This window comes from Malaclemys terrapin, chromosome 1 (genome assembly GCF_027887155.1).
Source record: "Malaclemys terrapin pileata isolate rMalTer1 chromosome 1, rMalTer1.hap1, whole genome shotgun sequence".
Lineage (NCBI taxonomy): Eukaryota > Metazoa > Chordata > Testudines > Emydidae > Malaclemys > Malaclemys terrapin.
Window position 1 is genome coordinate 240,573,670 of NC_071505.1, and position 23,610 is coordinate 240,597,279.

A 23,610-nucleotide genomic window follows, 5' to 3' on the forward strand; every position below is an offset into this window, starting at 1 on the left:
AAACATTTGTAAACATATTTACAGATTATCTACCTCCAACAATTTCAAGGCCATTCAAGTATGCAGATGACATCTGCTTAGCTTCAGGAGACAGAGACTTCAAAAAAAAACTGAGGATGACCTGCACCAGTCATGTCAGCCATCAATAGCTATTGCAAGAAGTGGAGACTTAAGCCCAGTGTGTCAAAGACAGTGTTAAGTATCAGGGGGTAGCCATGTTAATCTGTATCCACAAAAACAACAAGGAGTCCGGTGGCACCTTAAAGACTTATGCTCAAATAAAGCCGTTAGTCTTTAAGGTGCCACCGGACTCCTTGTTGTTTTTTTAAAGACAGTGGTGTCATGTTTCCATCTCAACCACACCAACACTTCACAAGAGCTCAACATCTTCTTGAATGGAGAACAACTAGCACATGGCCGAGAGCCACTAGGAGTAATTAGGAGTAACTCTAACTTACACACTTACCTACAAGGACCACCTCACTAAGGTGGCTCAAAAGACAAAGAACAGAAATGGCCTCCTAAATAAGCCTGTGGGCTCAACTTGAGCAGCTAACATGCAAACACAGCACTAGCGCTCTGATACTCACATGGAAAATACTGTGCCCCTCTGTGATTAACCTCTTGCCATCCAAAGCTAGTTGATGTATAATTGAATCAAATGATGAGAATAACAGAGGCTATTTTATAAACACTGATGGCTACCAGTCCTCTCTAATATGCCTCCTCCTAACATCAGGCATTATATTGCAGCAAAGAACCTCCTTGACAAATTCCAGGAGACGACACAACTGCCACTTTCCAGAAGATATGTGGGAAGTGCCTTGCCACCGACTCATGAGTAGAAGACGAATCTGGACTATGTGACCGACCGCGTCCATGGTAGATGCTGTCATATTGTGGCGAGCAGAACGGCAATGAGCTTCCTCATCACTCAGCTTGGGGAGAGACTGCCAGGCTTCAAGCAGCCGTGCTATCTCTAGTGCAAGCTCAAGCAGATCAGATGTAGGGTGGGGAGGTGTGTGGCAAATGACCACAGCCGGGGTGGGTCTCAGGAACAGCCGTCGGTGGAGCTGCAGTGCAGCTGAGGATGCTGCGCACCTACTGAATGGCTGATCATTTTGTGCTGTTCTATCAGGAGGACTTTCCAGACTCCACACTGCTGATCCTGGGGCTACTGAATGACTAAAATGTGTGATGCCTTCTTCAGCCCTTTGACTTTTTTTAATGTATACGTCTCTCTTTTATCTCCCTACTTTATATTTTGGACTTTGAACTTTTTTCCATTTTTATTGTACCACTTGTGCACTTGCTAATACTATCTACATCAAACCTTCTCTCTTTCTCTCTCTCTCCTTTTGTCTCTCATTCATCCCTACCCCACCTTCCCACCTAATGCCTACTCTCCCTCATTCCCTTTCCCCAGTGCATGCATAGTTTAATCAGCCCGTTCTTTATCTTGTTCCCTTCCTCCTCTCATTTCCCCTCACCTTTTCTAATCCCCAATCATTTTAGTTCCTTCTCTTCCTCATTCCCTGACCCTTTCTTTTTTTTTTCTCCCTCCCTCTTCTCCCCTCTGATCATTCCCTCCCTCTGTTCCCCATGCATGGCTCAGACAGTCATCCTCCTTTGAGTCATCTCTCTCCCCAGTCCCCCCTTGCACTCCGATATCTCCCCCCCACACCCAGCTCTGACAGACGCACCCCCCACATGGAAGAGGGAAACACAGTGGGCCTCTTAGCTGGCAGGGCGTGTGACTGCCCGTGCGTCAGTAGTGTGCCGTGTTGTACAGGACACTATGTGCATTTGCTCTAGTAGATGTGATGCTCCTGTGGGGCTGGAGCTCTTTGTAATGTAACTGTCCCTTTAAAAAAGGAGAAAGCTTCTCACACTCTACCTCTGGACAAAAGGCGCTGGGATCTGACTGCTTGACTCCAGTTTAAGAGACAGGGGAGACAGAGAGCACAGAAAGAAGGGGAAAGAGGAGACCCTGCCACAAAAGAGGTGAATGGGGGCAGGGATTGGAATTAGTGACACTGGGGAGGGAAAAGCTTTGGAGGGGAAAAGCTTTGGCTGAGTGATGCTGAAGATGCAGGGAACTGTGCGTGTCTGGATCCTAATTTTTTTGAATGGGAGTAATAACTCTAACTTGCTACTGTAGCTAGTAGGCAAGCTCAGGGTTTGCCTGTGCGAACTCAGAAGCTACAAGCTACCTGCTTTGCTTGAACGTAAAGGCTGATTATGTATGTCAAAGGTATTGGATAGTGATATGTGGGGGATTGGAAGGATTTGCTACACTCTGTCTAGATGACAGTAGTATTATCAATTCCTGGGGGAGGGGGGGAATTAAACTTCACTTATAGACTTGTATGGAAACTTAAATTATTTTTTTATGTAGAGATCCACAGTATACATTAAAGATTGTATATTTTGTGTCAATATCTAGTACATAAAAATACAGGGTTCATTTCTTTGTGTAACTGAGTGTGAGTTCAAAGAAACTGTGAGAAAGGATGGCAAAGGTGCACTGAATAGGTATATTTCTTAATAGTATCAATCCTCTACAGTTTATTTATCTAAGATTCTTTCAATTACACTTGTCTTCTATTTGGCATGTTTCTCTGTTCTGACTTTTTTAAATGAACGGAGTTTTTTATTTATAAAATGAATGACAAAACTGAAGAAATTCTTGTGGTGTGCGAGGAATTTTTCTTATCAAAAAGCAAATACAGATGTGCAAGAGCAGGAAAATACAGTTGTATAGGTACAGGAGATGAATGGGGAGTTAATGTGGGGAGGGAAAGGGTATAGATTCCAAGACTTAAGTTTTCTAGTGTATTTATTATTTGTCCACAGCTTTGATATTCTTTAATGTAATTTAGTAGCATGGATTTAAATTCATTAAAGATCCCTTGTAAAAATGAACAGCTCATATTACTAATATCTTCTATTCTGGAGGCTGTAAGCAAAAGTATTTCTTGAGTAGAGAGTTCTACTATATCAAGGAGTATATTAAACAATTAGAATTACAAGTGATTTCTTGCAAGGCCCTAGTTTTTAGCAAGATTGTTTTGTTTAACTCATGTAATGCTAGTTTTCTGTTCCTGAAACAAATTTAAAAAAATTAAGTAACAATTTGCTTTTAGTTTCAAGGGTTTGTCAGAAGTTTGTAAAATATTGGTGTAACCTGGATTGTTTTAAACACAACTCATATTACGGCTGGTTACATCTGAAATAACCATTTAATAAAATAATCCATATACTCTCTTTGATGAACTGCTGAGTTTTCTTTACATTCTGGTTCTAATTGGTCTCATACCATGTATAATTTATTTGCTTTGCTTTTATCAGATGTATAGTGTATAATGTATTATTGCATTCTCTCCAGAGATCTTAATGAAATAGCAAACCAGGGAACAGTCGTGATTTCGACATGCCTTTCCATGTGGAGGGGCTGGTAGCTATAATTGTATTCTATCTGGCAATCCTGTTTGTTGGAATATGGGCTGCCTGGAAAACCAAAAACAGTGGCAGCGATGGAGATCGCAGAGAAGCTATCATAGTCGGTGGAAGAGATATAGGCTTGCTAGTTGGTGGATTTACGATGACCGGTATGATAAACGCTCTTTTTTATACCTGAAACATAGCATCTCATTCTTTCTTTCATGTGAATAAAAGATATAGGCAATATTGTGTTTTGAATAATGCAAAGTGGAGAAAAGAAATCTTAATTTCAATGCACAGTCATGATTTAAGATGGATGATTTTTGTTTGTTTGATACTGCATTTGTTTAATGAATACGTAAATATGCCAGGTATTTAAATAATTCTTATTATATTCTAAAGGGAGAATTAACTCTATTTATTTTACACTGATGCCGTATTAATCAGTAAAATAGAGACGTTTTGGGGCAGTAATTATTTTAAATAGAAGACTGAGTCATCAGAATTTTTCAGTGGAGTGAAGATACAGTTACTTTTATTATAGCATCCCAAACCTGTGGGTTAGAGATGTGTTTTAGGAGAGAAAAAACTTTAAATGCAGAAAGGAATGGGAAAATATGCTGCAGAAAGAGCATTTTTGATGCACTGGGCCAAATTTAATTCCATTGATTTCAATAGAATTACACAAGGGATTATTTTGGCCTATTTTGCCAGAGTTTGGCAAAATGACTTAATATTGTATTGTGCATATTCATATTAGCGGACAGAGATTAGGAGAAGATTTGAGTTCTACTTTCAATCATACCAGCGCAACCTCTGAGACTCAAAGGGGTGCACTGGAGTGTCTGGGAGAACCACTGGACTAACGGAAGACAATGGGGCTACTTGTGTGAGTAACTCTTCAGTAGTATGAGTAAAAGCATCACAATCTGGCCCTAAATTACAAGTGTTTTCATATATTCTATCTAATTTGTACAAAATTACATTGTATACAAACTGAACTGACGTCATCTATTTATTTAAACATATGTCATTTTGTTTTAGAATCATTCACATTTGTGATATTCCTAATGCAATTCCAACATGAAGTCCTTACACCTCCAATTTAGATTGATCAGATTCTATTGAAATTTCTTTCTTGTGCTGTATTTCCAGTTTCAGAGTTAAGGAAGAGACTCATAAAAACTAAGAGCAAAATTCTGTGGTCCTTAATCAAGCAGAATTCCCACTGCCTGCAATAGGAATTTTGCCCACTTAAGGACTGCAGATTTGGTTGTTGAGCAGAAAAATTGTTCAGGATGTTGTTTAAAGCCAATAGATTCTGAATCAAGGCTAAAACTCTACTTCCCTCCCTCCACTGTTGTGTAGTGTAGTGTGTTCCTGTTGCCTGCTGAACTGTCACCTCTCCATTCAAAGGGGGCTAGATATTGCTGACTAACTCTGGTTGGAACTTATTCACCAAAATGAGGCACGTCACCAGTAGAAGTGACTGGAAGATGACGATTCCATTTTGTGGCAACTTCTGAAGTTTCAACATTTGTTTTACTTCCACCTTGGAATGAAACCAAAACCTCTCAAAAATTTTCAGGAGAGGAGGGTGTGGGGAGGCTGATGGTTAGGGTTAGGCCTCCGCTGTGGGAGACCCACATACAAATCCCTGCTTTGCCTGATGAAAAACTCCGTTCTGAATCAGGCAGAGCAGGGACTTGAACCTAGGTCTATCACATCCCAGTCCTAACCACCAGGACACACACATCCTCCTGACACAGTGCCATTAGTATGAACACATTCCAAAGATTTTTCTCCCAAAACAAAGAAAGAACAAAAACAATTTTTTTTTTTTTTTTTTGAAACCTCAAAAGTTGCTGCAAAACAGAATTGTCATCCTCTGATCATCTGTGCTGGTGATGTTTCCTGTATTCACACAGGATCCAGTCCTGATGTCTTTGTTCAGGTAAAAATCCCATGTATTTTAAAGGGTAAGGCTCGATCATCCAAAGACTGATGCACATGCTTAATTTTACGTGCTGTGAGTAGCCCCGCTGAAGTTAATGTGGGACTACCAACCGTGCATAAAGTTAGTCCCATTCTAAGTTCAATGGCACTTCGCACAGTGCTCAAATGTACGTTTATTCATACATTTATGCAGAATCAGGGCCTAACTCTTGTTTGAATAGGGATGATTGGGCCACACAGTTTGTAAAGCAGGAATGAAAGGCAATTTTTAAATATAAGATGATGATAATCAACCATAATATACACAAAACTGCCATGATACGCCTTGGTATTTTGATGTCTCCGAACAATGGGGGATTTTGATTTTTGGAGAGTATCTTGTGATATCCAGGCAGAATGAGTTAAAGGGAAGTATTTTAGTTTGAGCTTTGAAATTCCTGAATTTTAGGAATATTATTCCAACATAAATACATACCATTAATTCCCTTAATTGTTTAAATGCTAATTCAAAAACAAAGCCTGACATGTAAATGAGAACGTAAATGAAAAACTGCTTATTGAGCATCACAGCACACCCATAGCACAAACATGTGGGAACAAAAAAAACTTTAAAATTGTATTTATTAGAATAGGGCCCAATTCTGCTACCTTGACTCCTGCTGAGTAGTGCCTTACTCCACAAGTAGTACCACTGAAATCAAAGGAGTGACTCCTAGGGTAAGGTGTTACTCAACACGAGGGTGGCAGAACTGAGTACCTAGATTTTAATATCAAATTTATGGCCCAGTCCTGGAGTCCATGGGAATTTTTGGATTGAATTCAATGGGAGTAGGATCAGGCCCTTAGCTTTATTAAAGTTTATTTTGTAAATAAGCATTTGGACAGTTTATAAAATATATACACCCAATGAATAATGTCAATGGGGAAAATCTAAATGGAGTTTTATGTTTCTTAAGAAACAGCTGTATTAAAAATTAAATAATATGTTTTGACACAAAACGGTACAAAGCTGAACATATCTGCTGTTCTCAAAATACAAAGAGTTAGAAGACTGAATTATGGACAAATCACAAAATTTCATTTTAAACCTGAAATTGTTTAAGATGTATTGAAGAACAAATTAAGCCTTTAGCTCATATATCATTTTATATGTATAAATTTGAATATGAACAAATTATTAGCATTTTATTTAGTAAAAAAAATTACCTCGAAGATGAGATCTGTGGCAAATTTCAGCCCACCATAAATGTTTATGGCTGTGATAAAACCCTGGGGAAACCCTGGGAGTTGTTTAATCAAAATGCTGCCACAGCCTAACAATAATGCTCCAAATGGAGCCATGATAATAATGATCCTCGGACACTGTTCTTTATTTTAGTCAGAGAGAGCACTACATTTTCTTACATAATGAAAAATTATCAATATGATGCTTGTGTGATCCATAACTTTGTTTTACAAAATCTCATTAGCTTGATAACAATTTGAGTGATCAGTCAGCAGATTGTTTTATAAAGAAATGCTAGCTGGTTTTCTATCTGCATAACTACAAGAGAAATCCAATATTGTGATACGTGTTGACATGGAAGGATCATTTAATATGAATTTCTGTGTTTCTCATCTGAACTAAAAGCAGAATTTGACTCCACATCATAATCTATAACATCGTAATCTATAACATAATCTATAACATTTCTCTTGGTGTACATTTAAAATGGAAAGTTGGTGTTGTCTGTATTTCATCCGAAGTGTAGGCAGATAAAAGATTAAAATAGTCTCCCATATGTGACTAACTCTGTAGATTACTAGTTTTTTATTCCCTGTGGCTGGCTTGTTTAAAAAAGGGAGATCACACAATAACTACATTAAAATAACTTTAAAAGTGGGGCTTAGCAAAGCTAAGTATCAGAAAATATACATCTAAGAATGAAATTTCATCCTTATGTCATCCCAGCCATTACTGCTCTTATTTACTTATTTATTATGATGTATGCATTCCCAAAAGGGCACCTTCCCAATGTTCTAGGTACTTACAACAGATGTTTAAAAGACAGTCTTGCAAATTAAAATATAATTAGAAGCCACTCCTCACCCCCAAATCCAGAAACTGACCAACCAAAAAATTAATACTGAACAATATTCCACTGTATCCTCAAATACCAGCCATTTCTCCTGAAAGCCTGGGAAAATAGATGAGCTCTGGAACATCCAGTGCAGATTAACCAATTTGGGCTATTTGTGATAAGAGTGGAAAGTCATGGTTCTTCCATGGAGAATGTCCTATCAACAGCCTCTCTCTCTTACAGGCTGATCTTGCTCTTGCCCAAGCACCTGCCTTGATCATAGCTATGGCAATGAGAGAGGCAATACCCTAAGTGGGTATGAAATAGATTTCCTGAGGTCTGCACAGATTTCAGAGATCTGATTCTGGGGGCAGAACTCCCTTTTCATGCGGGGAGGTGGTGAGAGCTAACACCACCCCCACAATTCTTTGGTCTATTAAGGTCTATTAAGAGATCCTCAGGTACAACCAGGTCAAGAGATGCTCTGCGCCATTGTTAGAACATTCTAAATATCAGAAAGAACAATACAATGATCTGTTATCTTATATATGCAACCATGTATGTACATGAGTATTACTGCATGAGCAGTTTTGTGAGGGAAGGAAACCGAAATGACCATGAAGTGAAGCCCAGCTGTTCTTTCCTAAAATGAGAGATTATCCCATTAGAAATGTGTTAATATATTAGAAACAGCACCTCAGAATTTTTGTCTTACTCATATAGTATATGATAAAATAAAATAAAAATAAGAGTTCGGTCTGGTACTAAGGAAGCTGGTCAGTATTTCTGGGTGAAAAAGGCTGTGCTGGACAAAATAATCCCTTTTGTGCATTCAGAGCCCTGATATACATACTCCTATATGATTTATAGCAGGTATAAAATGCCTAAGCAGCATATGAAGAGAAGTGGGTGTTCTGAAATGAGAAAGTCAGGGGTCCAGACCTGTTACTCCCCATCCCAAATGCAACCAATGCTTGGTGCAATTGATCTGACTCAGCCAACAAGTTATTCCAGCCTGAGACTTTGAGTACTGGGCACCACTCTACAGATTCTATGTCCACCTTCCCTAGTGAAGAAGGTAAAACATCCTTCCATCCACCTAAGCATTTTCAATGTAGACATTACAATCATGGTATCTAGGCACTTCAATCCCTTTACTATATACTCTTTAACATACAGCTACCAACACATATCACAGGCATGTCAGGACACTGGAAAACCAAACTAGACTGGACCATGTTTTCTCTAGCTTTTCCACCCATCCCTGTTAGGCGATACAAAAGCCTATAGTATGAGCAGTATTTCAGTGATTCTATAATATTGGGTCCTGGTGCCAGGGATCAGTAATGGGGTGAGTGCTCTTTCTATCTCTTGATATCTGGTCATGCATTATTATCATTGCCAGTGTCTGTGTATTGTGCAATAAATCTTGGCAAGCTACCAAGATGTCCACTGACAACAGCAGGATCACAGGGAGAAGGATTTGGCAATTCTTACCAGGAGCAGATCTTCCACTGCTGTCCCAAATATATCTCCTACAAAGATTTGCAGCTGAATACTGGACCAGGGCTGTGATTCTGAATGCAGAGTAGAAGATATTAATTATTTCTCTTTGTAGCCAGAACTCCACTGTTAGCTTTGTTCCTTAGCCTATGGAAACGCACAAGATTTAGCTTCAACATTAAAAAACACATAAACCCACATTTTGTACCTGCTCAGTGATATTATTACAGAAAGTGTGGGGCGAATACTGTAAACAATCTCCCATAAAAGTTTATTAAAATGTTTAAATAAATTTGTTTCATCTGTGTTCACCCCCCACTTGTCTTTGCTTTCTTCAAATATTCTAACAAATTAGTTTATTGTCATGAATGTTTGTAGAAACAGTGACTGCTGACAGCATATTGCAGAATACTCAGAGAAAGTGAATTTCGAATCACAAGTTTTTACACTGGAAGTATGATTCTAAGAGTTACATTCCTTCTCATCTAATCAGGGAATAAGAACCAAATCTTGTGACCTCTGTGTCCAATCAAAACTGCGCAGGTTTTGCATTTCAAAAATCTAGCATTAGTAATGAACTGCCCATGAACAAACTACAGACCCAAACATTAATTCATAAATATTTTTCAGAGAGTATCTGTACAAATACATTAGAGAAAATCAAGCTCTATTTGCAGGCAATCTGCAAACAGGAAAAGAAATCATATTCACTGCAATTATTTGCTATGAATTATTTGCCCAGATCTAATTACAATACACTTCTGTGTGTGAGATCTGCATTTGAGACTTAGTCTTGATCCTCAGCCTCCCAGGTCTGGCAATCTGCCACCAGAGACAGAATGAGTGCATTAGCTTCCAGTGGTTGGGAATATCACAAATATTGCAGTTCTTCGTGTGAATGAAAGCAGGACCTCTACATATAGCAAAACTCAGTTCAGGAATGTATCTTTAGAAAGCTTCAATACAGATGAGACAAAGTCTAAAAATTTTGGTAGAAGGACATGCCCACCGTAGCTCTAATTTTTTTTAAATGCCATTTGTAGAACTGAAAATTGGCCAAATCTAGAGATTTTTTAACTTAGCTGGAGAGTGAAACTCGAGACATATTTTAAGGACCCTCATTGGTTAAACTCTTGTTAAATCTAAACATTAAGAATTTTCTGAGTTGAGTTCAGCTTATAGTTATATGAGAGATATTGAGCATCAAAATAGGGTTTATGTTTTCAGTTCTTCCTTCTCTTCTTTTTCAGCCACCTGGGTTGGAGGAGGCTATATCAACGGGACAGCAGAAGCTGTGTATGTCCCAGGCTACGGGCTGGCTTGGGCTCAGGCACCCATTGGCTATTCCCTTAGTCTGGTTTTAGGTAAGCAAAAATAAATTAGTCTTAAAATATACAGATGTTAAAATTGTTATTGGAATGCCCACAATTAGGGCCTGATGCAAAGGGCATTACCATTAATGGTGGTCCTTCCGATGCCTTTAATGGGCTTTCAATCAGGCCCTTAGAAAGGAAACTAATGCATTACTAATTACTGGAAATAATTTGATATCTTAACTCACCAAGACTTCCTTTGACATCTAGAGGTTAACCCTTCTGAATGCAGTAGAGGACTACTACAGTAATATAAAGCTTTTATTTTGAGTAAATTTTGTTTCTTTCAAATCTGTCAATGAAAGGTACTATATATGGCCCTCATCACCTTAATATCTGAGAACAATCTTGAATGTGTTTATCCTCACAATACCCCTTTGAGGCAGCAAAGTGCTATTATCAAGATTTTACAGGCAGAGAGCTGAGGCACAGAGGCTAAGTGATGTGCCCAAGGTCACATAGGAAAGCTGTGGCAGAGCAAGGAATTGAACTGAAGGTTCTCAACCCCTATGCTAGTGCCCTAAACAGTGGACCTTCCTTCCCCTCAAATTCAGAATGAAAGCCAAAGTGATATACCAAAATTAGGAGGCTTACACTGAATGGCTGCTAGTATGTAAGGTATAAAGTATTGACAGTGTAGTTGTTTGTTTGTTTTTTAAATACAGTACTTCTGACTTCATAAATATAGTCTTACGGTTGTTTTAAATGAACATAGTATATTTTATTTGCACAAAAGGGAGTTGGTCTGACATCACAATTCCTTTTTTTAATTAAAAAAAAATCAGAAAGTAAAATTCATTGTAGAACAGGGGCTCTCAGATTTCTTCATAGGGTGGAGCACCACTTAATAAAGCTATTGTCTTGTGAACCACTTTCCTTCCCATGCACAATAGTATAGATTAACTCCTGACTGGTTTGTCATCATCTTATTATTTAACATGAGATCCCTGTATCAACTACAGCAATTGTTTGAATGGAAAAGTACTACCAGGAATGTATGTATTTATTTTTATCTCTTGGTAATGTGCTAAGTGTCCTTTCTGATAAAAATGGATCCCATTGTCTAGTTTGGCTCTTCACTTCATTCCCCCTCCCTTCTATTCTGTTCCTTTGTCTCCTGCTGATGCTTTTCTGCCTCTTTTCCTCATCTCTACCTATACATCCTTCCCCTGCCAGGTGGCTCCTTGCTCCCCCAGATATGCTTTCCAGTCATCTAACCCTGTTCATCTCTTAGACATAATGCTGGGTAAATTCCTTCCTTTCTCATGCTGGACATTCATGTCTGGTTTGTGGATACATCACCAAATAAAATTAGAGCAAAAAAAAAATTGCAGTCCTGTTCCAATATGTTGATCCCAAGCAAAGCACCTTTACATTAAATGAAAATGAACCACTCACAGCAGGCTGAATGCACTAAAGCACAGAGCCTTACACATCCATATTTTGTTTTTCATAACCAGACCATGTGTGTTAGTGTTGTGTGTATACATAGGGTAGGAGGGGTTAAATGATTTTCATTCATATTTATCCTGCTCTTTGAACCGCTGCTTTCTTTACATGGACAAATAAAACTTCCTTTTACGTTTAGAGGATATTTTAATTACATTTTACATTTCTTTAAAAATACAGTTCAACAGATACATTTAGACTTGTTAAAAGCAGAAGTGTTTTACTGACTGTAAATACATTTCTCCACTAAAGTTGGCGTTTTTTGTTGTTTAATTTTTAGGTGGTCTATTTTTTGCAAAACCCATGCGTTCCAAAGGCTATGTGACAATGTTAGACCCGTTTCAACAGCTTTATGGAAAAAGAATGGGAGGGCTGCTGTTTATACCCGCTCTAATGGGAGAGATGTTTTGGGCCGCAGCCATCTTCTCTGCATTAGGTAAGGGATCAGCAGTAAAGACATTAGTTCACTATCCAGAGGGAGTTTTAAAAAATCAGAAATGCATAACAGAAGCACCAGTTCAAAACCAACCCCTGAACCCAGAAACTACTTTAAAATGCGAATTACCCTGGCCAAACAGTTTTTAAAAGGACAGTTGTCTTGGTCTAGAGCAGTGGTTCCCAAACTGGGGTTCGTGAACCCCCGGGGGTTCGCAAAATGTTACAGGGGGTTCTCGGGAAAAAATTCCCTAATGGTGGACAGAGCTGTCACTAGGGACCCGGGGCAGCATGGGGCCAACAGCCTGGAGCCCCTGGACTTCCAAGAGCTAATCAGATCAAAGCAAGCACATCTATCACACTGAGGAGATATAAACTTCAAGACTTCTTATAAGAAATGGAATGGGGGTGGATATTTTTTGCTGATTTTATAATTAAATAGGCAGCTAGTATTGTTTTTAAAATTATTATGAAGAACAAGTTTAAGCTTTGTTGTAACATGCGTTGTTTGCCTGGACTGCTCAAGACCTGAATGCTTGTGTAGGAGGAACTCTGAGTTGGCTTCTTAAATACCTTCATGCTGTTTCACATCTGATACTCCTTGATGAAACATAGGAGCCTTGTCTTATAACAGGCTTATTCAAAGTGATACAAGCTACGAAAGTGAGATCTTGGAAGAGTGTTGCCATTTTCATAATGTAGTAAAAATACTGTAATGATAAATAATAATTAATAATAATTAGTGTGTAATAAGCATGTCATAAAAACAAATTATATTTCCAAGATCACTGCTTTTATAATTTAAACTCAGGTAAAGGAGAAAATTCCTGGAAATATTCATTTTTAAGAGAGGGTTCGCGAGACACAACATTTTAGTGAAAGGGGTTCACAGATTGTTAAAGTTTGGGAACCACTGGTCTAGAGATACCCAATTATCAGAACCATGATTATCTCAGTATACTTTAAAGCATTTTGTTATTTTCAGTCACTCAATTTTTGTTGAAAGCCTCAAGATCACAGCAACCAGGAGTAATAGCTGTCAAAGAAAGAGGATAGTCACGCAACATTTTTGCTAGTGCACATAAATGCTATAATCCCTAGCAGTTGACCATTGTAGAAGTCCTAGCTGTAAAACAGTTTCAACAGATCATAGAACATTGAAGCTGTGACTGATCAATGAACCTAAGTCTTGTTAAACTCTGAATGCATCTGTATTTGGAAAAATAAATAACATTCTTAGGTTTCAAAAATGATTCAGAGAACTAATGGTTCAGAAAAGGAAGAGTAATATTTGTATATAGAAAATCACACCTCCATTCTCCCATCCCTATTAGAGATTTGAATTTTGCTATCCCTTCAAAAATGGAGAAAACTCTTGAGTTAAATTACCATTAGTGGTCGTGATTCAAACCAAGTAACACACAGCGTGCACATATATAGTACTGCTTTACAGGACAATCTTTTTTTAAACAAAAAATAAAATTTCAAGCTTCTTTCCAACTGTGCTCTGATTAATTGCAAAGCACTGGGGAACTTGTTCTCCATAATTTCATCACAAGACCCTTAAGAATCTGAGAGCAAACTGCCTGCTGAGGTGATGGGAAGTGAATGACTCGAAGAACTTTCTGAGAATTTAAAATGTTCTTTCTTTTTGAATGAAGATCAATTGATTTTTGAGAAGGCTTTATGTTGTATTTCAAAGCAAGAAAGTAAGTATTGTGAATGCCTTTCTAGCATGTTATATTAACAAGTGGTAATTAAAGACTCTAAAATGGAGAGATTTCCCCATTTTAGCTACTATTTGAACAAAGTCAACCATTTTGTGCTCCCAAATTTACTGGACCATTCTCCCCTATGAAGGTTATATCCACTATGGGGAATAAGTTTTGAGTCTGAATTTCCTCATAGTTCTTCACTTGGGAGAAAGGGACAGGTTTGCAGCAGTCTAAGAAAGATATGTGGGTCCATCCCTGAACCTATGAATCTTGGAGGCTCTCTGAAGGCATCTGTGAAGAAACAGCATGCCTCCCACTAGCCCCCTGAAGCCCTAAAACAACACAGCTTCTGCAGGAGCTGTACTGCTAGGTCTTTCCCAACTATGGGTTCACACGGACCTTAGTGATTACATACAGGAGAGATGCCACACCTGCAAGTCATTGTGATGGTTTAAATTAAACATTCTGCAATTAGTGGGGGAAGGATTTTTCAAATGAATGATAAAAGATGCATTCATGTGACACTGTTGGGGTTTTTTTGTTGTTTTTTTCATCTAAGGAAAATATACTAATTGCTTTATTGAGATTCACTGTTTGAATGAATGTTAAAGTTTTGTGCTGTAGAAATAAAGTGTATTTAATCAATACTACAAAAGCAATTAATTTCTAGAGTAATGTCCATACACACAACATCTGGAAACACAGGGGGCTGGCCACTTTGCCCCCACATAAGCAGCTCAAAGTGGACTTAAAGCAATTGAAGAAGGTGGATGGAGAATTCCACCTGGGCAGGGAAATTAGCCTCTGCTGTAAATCCAGTGGAAGTGTCTCTTCTTCCCCCCCTTATCCCAGCCATTCCTCCACCCTCCTCAGGAGCTTCAGGAGGTTTTCTGTCTCCCTGGGATGAGGCAGAATGCAGCTCCACACCGCTCCTTCCTATCGACTGGATCTTAAAAGCAAAAAAACAGGCCAAAGAAAGCAAAGTACAGTTTTATTTTGCAGTGTGTGACATATCTTGAAACTGGCTTCTGAAAGGAGACTGAAGAAAGCAGAATAGCTAACGTCTTTTGTTTTCCCCTCCAGGTGCCACCATAAGTGTGATCATTGATATTGATGTCAATATTTCAGTGATTGTTTCTGCCCTGATTGCAATTATGTACACTCTGGTGGGTGGACTCTACTCAGTGGCCTATACTGATGTGGTTCAGCTCTTCTGCATCTTCCTGGGGCTGGTGAGCTTGCTCATTTATATTTTGTTGCTGTTGTTTTTTCCAAGCATAGTGGTCTTGCTCTGGAAAATGGGCCAAATCCAGAGGCCCAGAGCCCAGCCTAACTGACCGATTGGGAACTGAGTATGGTCACTGGGAGTGGGGAGAAGAAATCCTTCCCCTCACCATGCTGCAGAGACATTACTTCAGCCTAGTGGCAGTATAAAGTAGCCTTCCACAGACCCAAAGAGCTTCTGCTCAAAGGAGGACTGGAAGATTCTCACAGCAGTGGATCTACACACCTGTCCTATAACCAACCAGTCCTGCCCCCTCTTCCTCATGCAAAGCCTCCACATCCAGCCTGCACAGCAGAACTGCTCCAGTTTGATTCCAGAGGGAGCTCGGTGAGCGCAGAGCTGCATTTGTGCCAGTGAGCCCATACACTGATGACATGTAGGAGTTTGAAGGAGGGACACAGGACTCTATTCTCTGGCTCATTGCATCCCTTTGAACCACTCAGGCAATGCCAAACCTCTTGTAACTCCTCAGCTGGGGATACACCTGGTATAGGGGAGTCCCAGCACATAGTCACCTCCCTCCCAGCAGCCTGTGGCACAGAGGGTGAAGAAGTGCAAGAGGGTGAGCAGCCAGAGGGAGAACTGCTCCAGAAATCCCCAGCTGGCATATGGTCCCTAGGGCACCATAGCTTCAGGCACAGTTCAGAGCAGTCTCCAGACTGTCCTAAACTATGCCAGGGTTTGGGATTAGGGCAGAGAATCATGGATCCATTACTGAATGTACTGAGAATCCCCTCCCCTTCTGTGCAGTTCAACATAAACTGGATGCAGCAAAGAATCTTCCCTTTAATCATTGTATGTGTGTATGGTACATACAACAGCTACATTAAACGAACATTATTAAGATTGAAAAGTCAAACATTCAATTCTTAGGAAATGCCAGAATTAAAGATACCTGTGAAACTTTAATTTGGCCCCCTTATGTGTATGTATTGCAGTACAGTCTTTAATTACCTGATCACATACTATTTTATCCCACATTAATCCTGCTTCATTTGGCTCTCCCTGTTTCTGTTCCTGTTCCTGTCTCCCAGTCCCAGTTTTCTTTGCCCATCCAATCCCAGTCTCCCCACAACCCCACCTCCTAGTCCTAGTTTCCCTCTCCCATCCTGATGGCCTTCACTCCAGTTTCCACCCTCTAGTAGGCCCAGCTCTTGTTCCCTCTGCAGTCAAATCAGGCAGCTTCCTCTTTTAAGATGCCTGATCCCAGGGGAGGCTAATGAGAACACAAGAGAGACAGGCTCCCTGTTCTCAGTTCAGGTGCCCAGACCTGGACTCAGCACAACTCACAGCACCCAGAGCGTCAATTGAAAGGAAGGTGCTGTTCAGCTCTGGGCTGGAGCATGCCCAATGTGGATAGAATCTTCAAAGATTTTAGTTCCTAAATCTAAGAAGATCCTACTGAGCATATGCAAATTGTGATTTTTCTAAAGCTTAGAACTTGACTAAATATGAGCAGAATGTCATGGGGATGGACAAGGCACATCCCTGTGGCAAACACCAGCCCCTCTTGCCAAATTTCAAGTGACTGCTCCAATAACAGGGACAAGCAGATGGTTTCATAGATTCATAGATTCTAGGACTGGAAGGGACCTCGAGAGGTCATTGAGTCCAGTCCCCTGCCCGCATGGCAGGACCAAATACTGTCTAGACCATCCCTGATAGACATTTATCTAACCTACTCTTAAATATCTCCAGAGATGGAGATTCCACAACCTCCCTAGGCATTTTCCTGAAGGGGACTCAGCTTTCAAAAGTTTGGGAAACACTGATTTATAGTATAATTCCCTCTTATCTATATACATTTGGTTTTTATGTGTACCTACATTTTGTGCCAAACTTTCCACTGGCATAACTCCGTGGACTTCAGTGCTGTGGTGAATTAGCCACTGGGCCAATGGGGCCCATGCCCAGGGGCCATGGCCAATTGGGGAGTCCCTGGAAAAATGGGCACCCCTGCACAGGAGTGCCAAGCAGGCAGGCAGGGGTGAGCCCCTGTGCCCTAATCCCGTTTCCTTGGTAGGCAGGCAGAGTGGAGGGCAGGATAGCGGGGGTGGGGGGCTGCAGGCAGAAAGGGTGGAGAGGGGCCCCCACTTGCTCTGGCCCAGGGCCCCACAAACCCCTAATCCACCTCTGCTTCAGTGAAGTTACACCAACAGAGAATATGGTTCTCTTGTGATTAAACTTGGCATTTGAGCTAAAGCACATAGTAAGAAGAAAAATACTGAGTAAAATTTTTCATACAATAATTTCATAATTTTTGCACAGACTGTTATACTCAATAAAATGTCACTCTTTGGTTATAGTGGATCAGTGTTCCTTTTGCAATGTCACATCCTGCAGTTAAAAACATTGGATTCACAGCTGCGCAGAAAGAGTCTTGGCTTGGATCCATTGAATCGCTTGATGTCTACTCATGGCTTGACAATTTCTTTTTACTGGTAAGTAATGGCCTGTATGAGAGAATAAAGCATTTAATCATTCATAGTGTATTGCCATGTGACGTGTAAATGTAAAGTGGCTAATTAAAAGTTGCCAGTAAACTGTGCATGGAGGTTTTTAACTTCTTCACTGCTGATGAATATACTAGCTATATCCTGATAGTTAATTGTTTTCAATGAAATTTCAGTAGAATATGGCAGCAAAGCAGCTGAAGTGGAGGGCCATCAGCAAAGCAGTTAAATATTGTTTAGCTAAAAGAGTTGACCTAGTTAAAGGCAAAGAATAAAATAAGGATACGATTTAACAGATGGCATTCTTGCCAGAGGACTATATTGTAGGAGGCAATAAATACTCTATACAGCTGATTAAAGATGCTACAGTTGTAGGTGAGTTAGAAAACCCTGGATGGATGGATGGACAGACAGATGCATGCCAGAGTGAAACTGAGTTTAATATTTTCAAAATCCATTTAATATAGGAACGGCTTGTAACTCCATGTATTCTTAAGGTTGCCCAACACTTTGCATTATAACATCCTTCTTTTCAGTTGCTTATAACTTTGGACGTATAACTTGCCATTCCAGGTGAATGCCTCAGGCTGAATGAATTTATTTATTTATAAAATTTCAGCCAAAATGGTTCAGCTGTTTCTGAGAATGGATCTAGAAAATACATAGGGTTTTTTGCCTATGTTAAAAGATTCTGGCAACCTTTCTTTTGAGAAGTCAAGCGCCCCCATGCTTTAGAGCAGAAACTTGGAATTTGATGCCCTGTGTGCCAAGGATGTAACTTTTGCTATTCCTCTGAAAATCAGGCAAATTTGGCCAAGTTGGGGAAGGAGTAGAGGAATAGAACATATTACTGGTCTCTATTACTCTGTTAGCTCAAGGGGAAGAGGTCTGTTTGGTGGTTCTGAAGGTTCCAACCCTGTTGATGGCCCATGAGGGTGTCAATATAGTGCCACATGATGGAATTTCTGTTTCTCCATTTGTTCTTTTTAAAAACATAGGAAGTTACATGCATAAATGCACAAAAAAACCTGTGCTAAAAAAACACTATTAAGACTGTAAAGCCAAACATGCAAAAAAATGAAGAAATGTCAGAATTAAGGTTGCCTGTGCAACAATGTGTGTATGCATTATGATAACAGTTGTTAACTATATAATTACATACTACTTTTTCCACAGGACTCCTGCCACATTCAGTGCACAGGATGGATGGTGCTCAGTTAACAAGCAGCTGTTTAATATTTTGTTTTTTCTTCAATATGTGGCCCCATTCCTTATATTTTGGACACTATTCAAACCCTGTTCTCAAGAAAGACTTGACATTGCAACCTTAGTAATGTACTTTTAATGTAGATTTTTGTGTGTTGTTTTAAATTTACTCAAACATGATTCCTGTTATTCAACAAGATGGAAGAAGAGATGCACCATTTTTAAAAGAAAAATATTGTTTCTCTACCATTATGATGGTTTGAAAGTTCTGTGCCACTGCTTTCTTAGACTTTCCATTGATATTACTTTGGCTGCATGGCTTAGAAGAATTATTTGAGGACTGGGTTGAAAGTACATAGTTGCATGGTTTGGAGGTCTAAAACATGTGTCAAGTACAAAAATGTTCATTTCAAATCCTACTGGTGCCTAAGATAGATTTTGTTAGCTTCAAGAGGGTGCTCTGCATGTCAATTCTCCATCTATGAAATTAGTTGATAATATTTCCTAATCTTTATTGTAAGGCTTAATTAGTATTTGTGATGCTCATTGAGATCTTTGGATGACTGGTGAAGTGCGAAGTATTAATAATAAATGTTCAAGGGAATGGCCTGCACAGAAAAGGAGAGATGTGATTACACATCAAAAGATTTCAGTGTCATTTGAGAGAGTGAAAGTATTCAATTGTTATGGGTTGTGCCTGTTGAAATTTTCGATGGCATATATAATTGAGGTAGTAACAACACTGGATAGGAGCAGATTATTGGTGTTGCTTGTTATAAATATATTTATATCAGAGAAACCCTCAGTAAACCAGAAATGATAGAATATTGTTTATTGTACTTGCAGATGTTGGGAGGAATCCCATGGCAAGCATATTTTCAGCGAGTTCTTTCTTCTTCATCTGCCACATATGCTCAAGTATTATCCTTTCTGGCTGCTTTTGGCTGTCTTGTGATGGCCCTTCCTGCGATACTCATTGGTGCAATAGGAGCATCAACAGGTAAATGACTGACCACAGTGAATATAACTATGGCTATCAGTGTGTGAAAACCCTTATAAAGTATATAATCCAGCCAGGTAATATCATTAAACTTCTCCTGATTTCCTTTACACAAGAATAGACCTGAATGTAATTGTATAGAATATTCTTCTGACTCAAAGTATCCCACAGCTCAGTCTAATGATGTAAATATTTAATATATTTTGAATATACTCATGAACTACCTATTGTAAATGTATAAAACTACCTTCTATTGAATGGAATCAGAGCAAGTTAATTGTGTATGTCATAGATCTTATGCAAATACCATCTAACAGAGATTCTACTATTGTTCAAGTAGTACAACCCTATGCTATTACAGCTGGAATTTTGTCCCCATTGCTGCCATTATTTTGTCTCTCCTAGGTGTCAACAGACTTGGTACAATATTTTAGTTTGAGTTACATCCTGATATTAGCTATTTATTATTAATAATATAATTTGCATTTATATTGCCTAGGAGCCAGTCAATGATCATGGACCCATGTTGTTAGGCATTGTGCAAGCATAACAAAAAGATATTTCCTACTCCAAACACCTGGGCAGTGGCTATGTAGGTAAAGCCACCTGGTGTTCAGCAATCACTGACACATATCCTAGGCCTTTCCTTCCTTCTACTCCAATTCAGCAACAGAATGGCAGGAAAGGTGGTTGCTCCTATTGTTGCACTGCTCTCTAGGGAAGTCTGAGGTCTTAATACACCATGCTGTCCTGCACAGGAGCTTGAGAAACACAGAGTTTCCTTACTTCTAGTTTTGGTCACGAGACACATAGTGCTGCCCCAGGGAAGTGGTCAATGCAGAAGAGTGATCTGCAGCACCAACAGTCTGTTTTCTGTGATGCTGCTAATGATTGGGAGGAATTGGGGGCAGAAGACCTTTCGTATACAGGGCATCATGGGGATAATCCAGTGCACTGATTTCAAAGAGTCAGATGAGGGCAGCAGGCCACGTGGGCACCCAAAAGATTCCAGGCAGTTGAAGGTTTGAGGGCCACTGCATCAGAACATAGCAACAAAAAAGGAAGGGGCCTTTCGGGTGCAGAGGTTAGTGGGGAAGGCGCTAGCACAACTTATTAGTTTCATTGTGAAATCAGCAAATTTAGCCAGGTATATTTGGAGTGTTCAGGCTGAAATGAGCCCACCCCTCCAACTGAACCTCAGGTGGTACAAACCCCCTGCAAAGCAGAACAGCTGGTTTATATTTGCTGCAACCATCTGAACTCAAATTGGCAAGGTTTGCATAGACTCAATGAGCATGAATGAACATGACAATATGCACTGGCTCACTGATTATTCACAAAGGCAAAGAAGTCAATATGTATCCTACACCATCAATTACATATATATTATATATATTTGTATTACAGATTGGAACAAGACTATGTATGGTTTACCAGACCCCACAGAGAGGCAAGAAGCAGATATGATTTTACCAATTGTGCTTCAATATCTTTGTCCTGTCTATATTTCTTTCTTTGGCCTTGGTGCAGTATCTGCTGCTGTAATGTCATCAGCTGACTCTTCAATCTTATCAGCGAGTTCTATGTTTGCTCGAAACATTTACCAACTTTCATTTCGACAAAATGTGAGATTAAATTTCAATTTAATTTTGTAATGCAAAGGGCTTGGGGAGACTTTCAAAGTGACACTGAAAATTTTCTCCATTTGTTTCCATCTCCAGTAAGATAAAATGTAACATTTCTCTTATTACAGTATATTAAATGAAGAAAATGAAAAATCATAGAAATCCTGGTGATTATGATTAATTACATAGGTAAAGAAGTAACATCTGATGAAACTGCATTTAGCTCTATTCATGATGTTACAATATACTTGAACAATTCCTAATTATTATTGTCAGTACAAGTTTTATTAAATCATTAACTATGAGACATTTTCAGAACACCGATTAACATAAAAAATGCTTAGAAATCATTTGACAAATTGAAATTGAGCAGAATGAACTATAGCTTAAAAGCCTGTCAGTGTAAATTAAGTGATATGTTCTCACATCAACAAATTGTTTAATGATGTGCTTATTTTTAAAATTCAGTTCTGTCAGTCTACTTTTGCTTGTGCCCTATATTAAACTATATTTCCCTAAAGCTGCAAAAATTTGGGGGTGACAGCCACGCCCCTTGAATTTTTTTCTTCTTACATGCTATATATCTTCCTAAATCTTTCACAATATCTGTTTATGAATCATGCAAAATCCTCTAATTTTTCAGAGTCTTGTTTTTGATCTAGTCAAAATAAAAGTCATACATGCATTACTATGGAAAACTAACACTTTTTTCTTTTTTCTTAGGCTTCAGACAGAGAAATAATTTGGGTCATGCGAATCACTATTTTTGTCTTTGGAGCATCAGCAACAGCAATGGCTCTGCTAGCTAAGTCAGTTTATGGACTCTGGTATCTCAGTTCTGATCTTGTTTACATCATCATCTTCCCTCAACTCTTATGTGTGTTATTTATCAAAGGAACCAACACTTATGGTGCCATTGCAGGATATTTGTTTGGCCTCCTTCTCAGAATTACTGGAGGAGAACCATACCTCTACCTTCAGCCCTTGATCTTCTATCCTGGTTACTACGCAGATAAAAATCATATATACATCCAACGCTTCCCATTTAAAGCACTTGCTATGCTTACCTCCTTCTTCACTAATATTGCAGTCTCCTACCTAGCAAAATATTTATTTGAAAGCGGTTCTTTGCCACCAAAATTAGACTTCCTTGATGCTGTTGTTGCGAGGTACAGTCAAGAAAACATGGACAAAGCAACTCTTGTAAAAAGTGACAATATTATATTAAATGAACTTGCACCTGTGAACCCTCGGCGCAGTCTGACTCTGAACTCAACTTTCACAAATAAGGAGGCCTTCAGTGACATTGATTCAAGTCCAGAGCTATCCAATGCTGAAGATAACTTGGTGACCAACACAAAATGAAATTCTGCTTTCACATAAAATGCAGTGCAACAGGGTATCCCATCAAGAATGGTAAGAGGCATTTTAGCAGAAGAAAAACAGGGACCAGGAATAAAATGTCACTGCACAATTCTTTAAATCACTTCTATGAGAGTGGGAGCCTGTGAAATAAACTGTTGTATTTTATTATCAAACTTGTTGCATTGGGTTATAGAATATCAAACAAAGGATAAATTCAGCATCTCCCTTCCCCCATGCAAACAGATCTTGATACTACAGAATTTAATAAATATATAAACCACAAAATATACGTAACAGAAAACAGTGAAAACTATTTAGGTCAGCCAGTATATAAAGATACTTGACATTTGTCATCTGTGAGATTATGATATGGTCACTCTAAAATAATGAGCAGTCAATATTATATTGGCACAAATTGAAAAATATATGGTCATTACTGTAAATGATTCATTGCTAGTTATCAGGTTGCTTGAACAAGAAGTAATAATTAACAACCTTTCTTGCTTTTTCTTATAACAAATTTAGTAAAAATACATCCAGTATTTTATTATTTCTACTAAAGGAATTAAGTGTGTGATTAACAATAAGTTCCTTATAGGAGGGTTAAATGTATTATTCTTAAAAAAGGTTCAAAAAGATATCACTATTTTAAAGTGGTGTTATCTTATACAATATGCAAGATAACCTTAAATAAAGTATATTACTACAGATGCCTTTCCTTTCCAGCTCTGGGAGGCTGTC

General features: G+C 38.9%; 1 protein-coding gene across 1 annotated transcript; it reads left to right on the plus strand.

Annotated features, from left to right (window-relative positions):
- Positions 1-1,932: 1,932 nt before the first annotated feature.
- On the plus strand, positions 1,933-22,869 carry SLC5A7 (solute carrier family 5 member 7). Its single transcript, XM_054016543.1, has 9 exons — positions 1,933-2,004; positions 3,389-3,611; positions 10,214-10,327; positions 12,066-12,221; positions 15,019-15,167; positions 17,527-17,661; positions 19,726-19,879; positions 21,287-21,504; positions 22,228-22,869. The coding sequence occupies exons 2-9, from the start codon at positions 3,434-3,436 to the stop codon at positions 22,867-22,869; spliced, it is 1,746 nt and encodes a 581-aa protein (XP_053872518.1). The 5' UTR covers positions 1,933-2,004; positions 3,389-3,433.
- Positions 22,870-23,610: the final 741 nt, after the last annotated feature.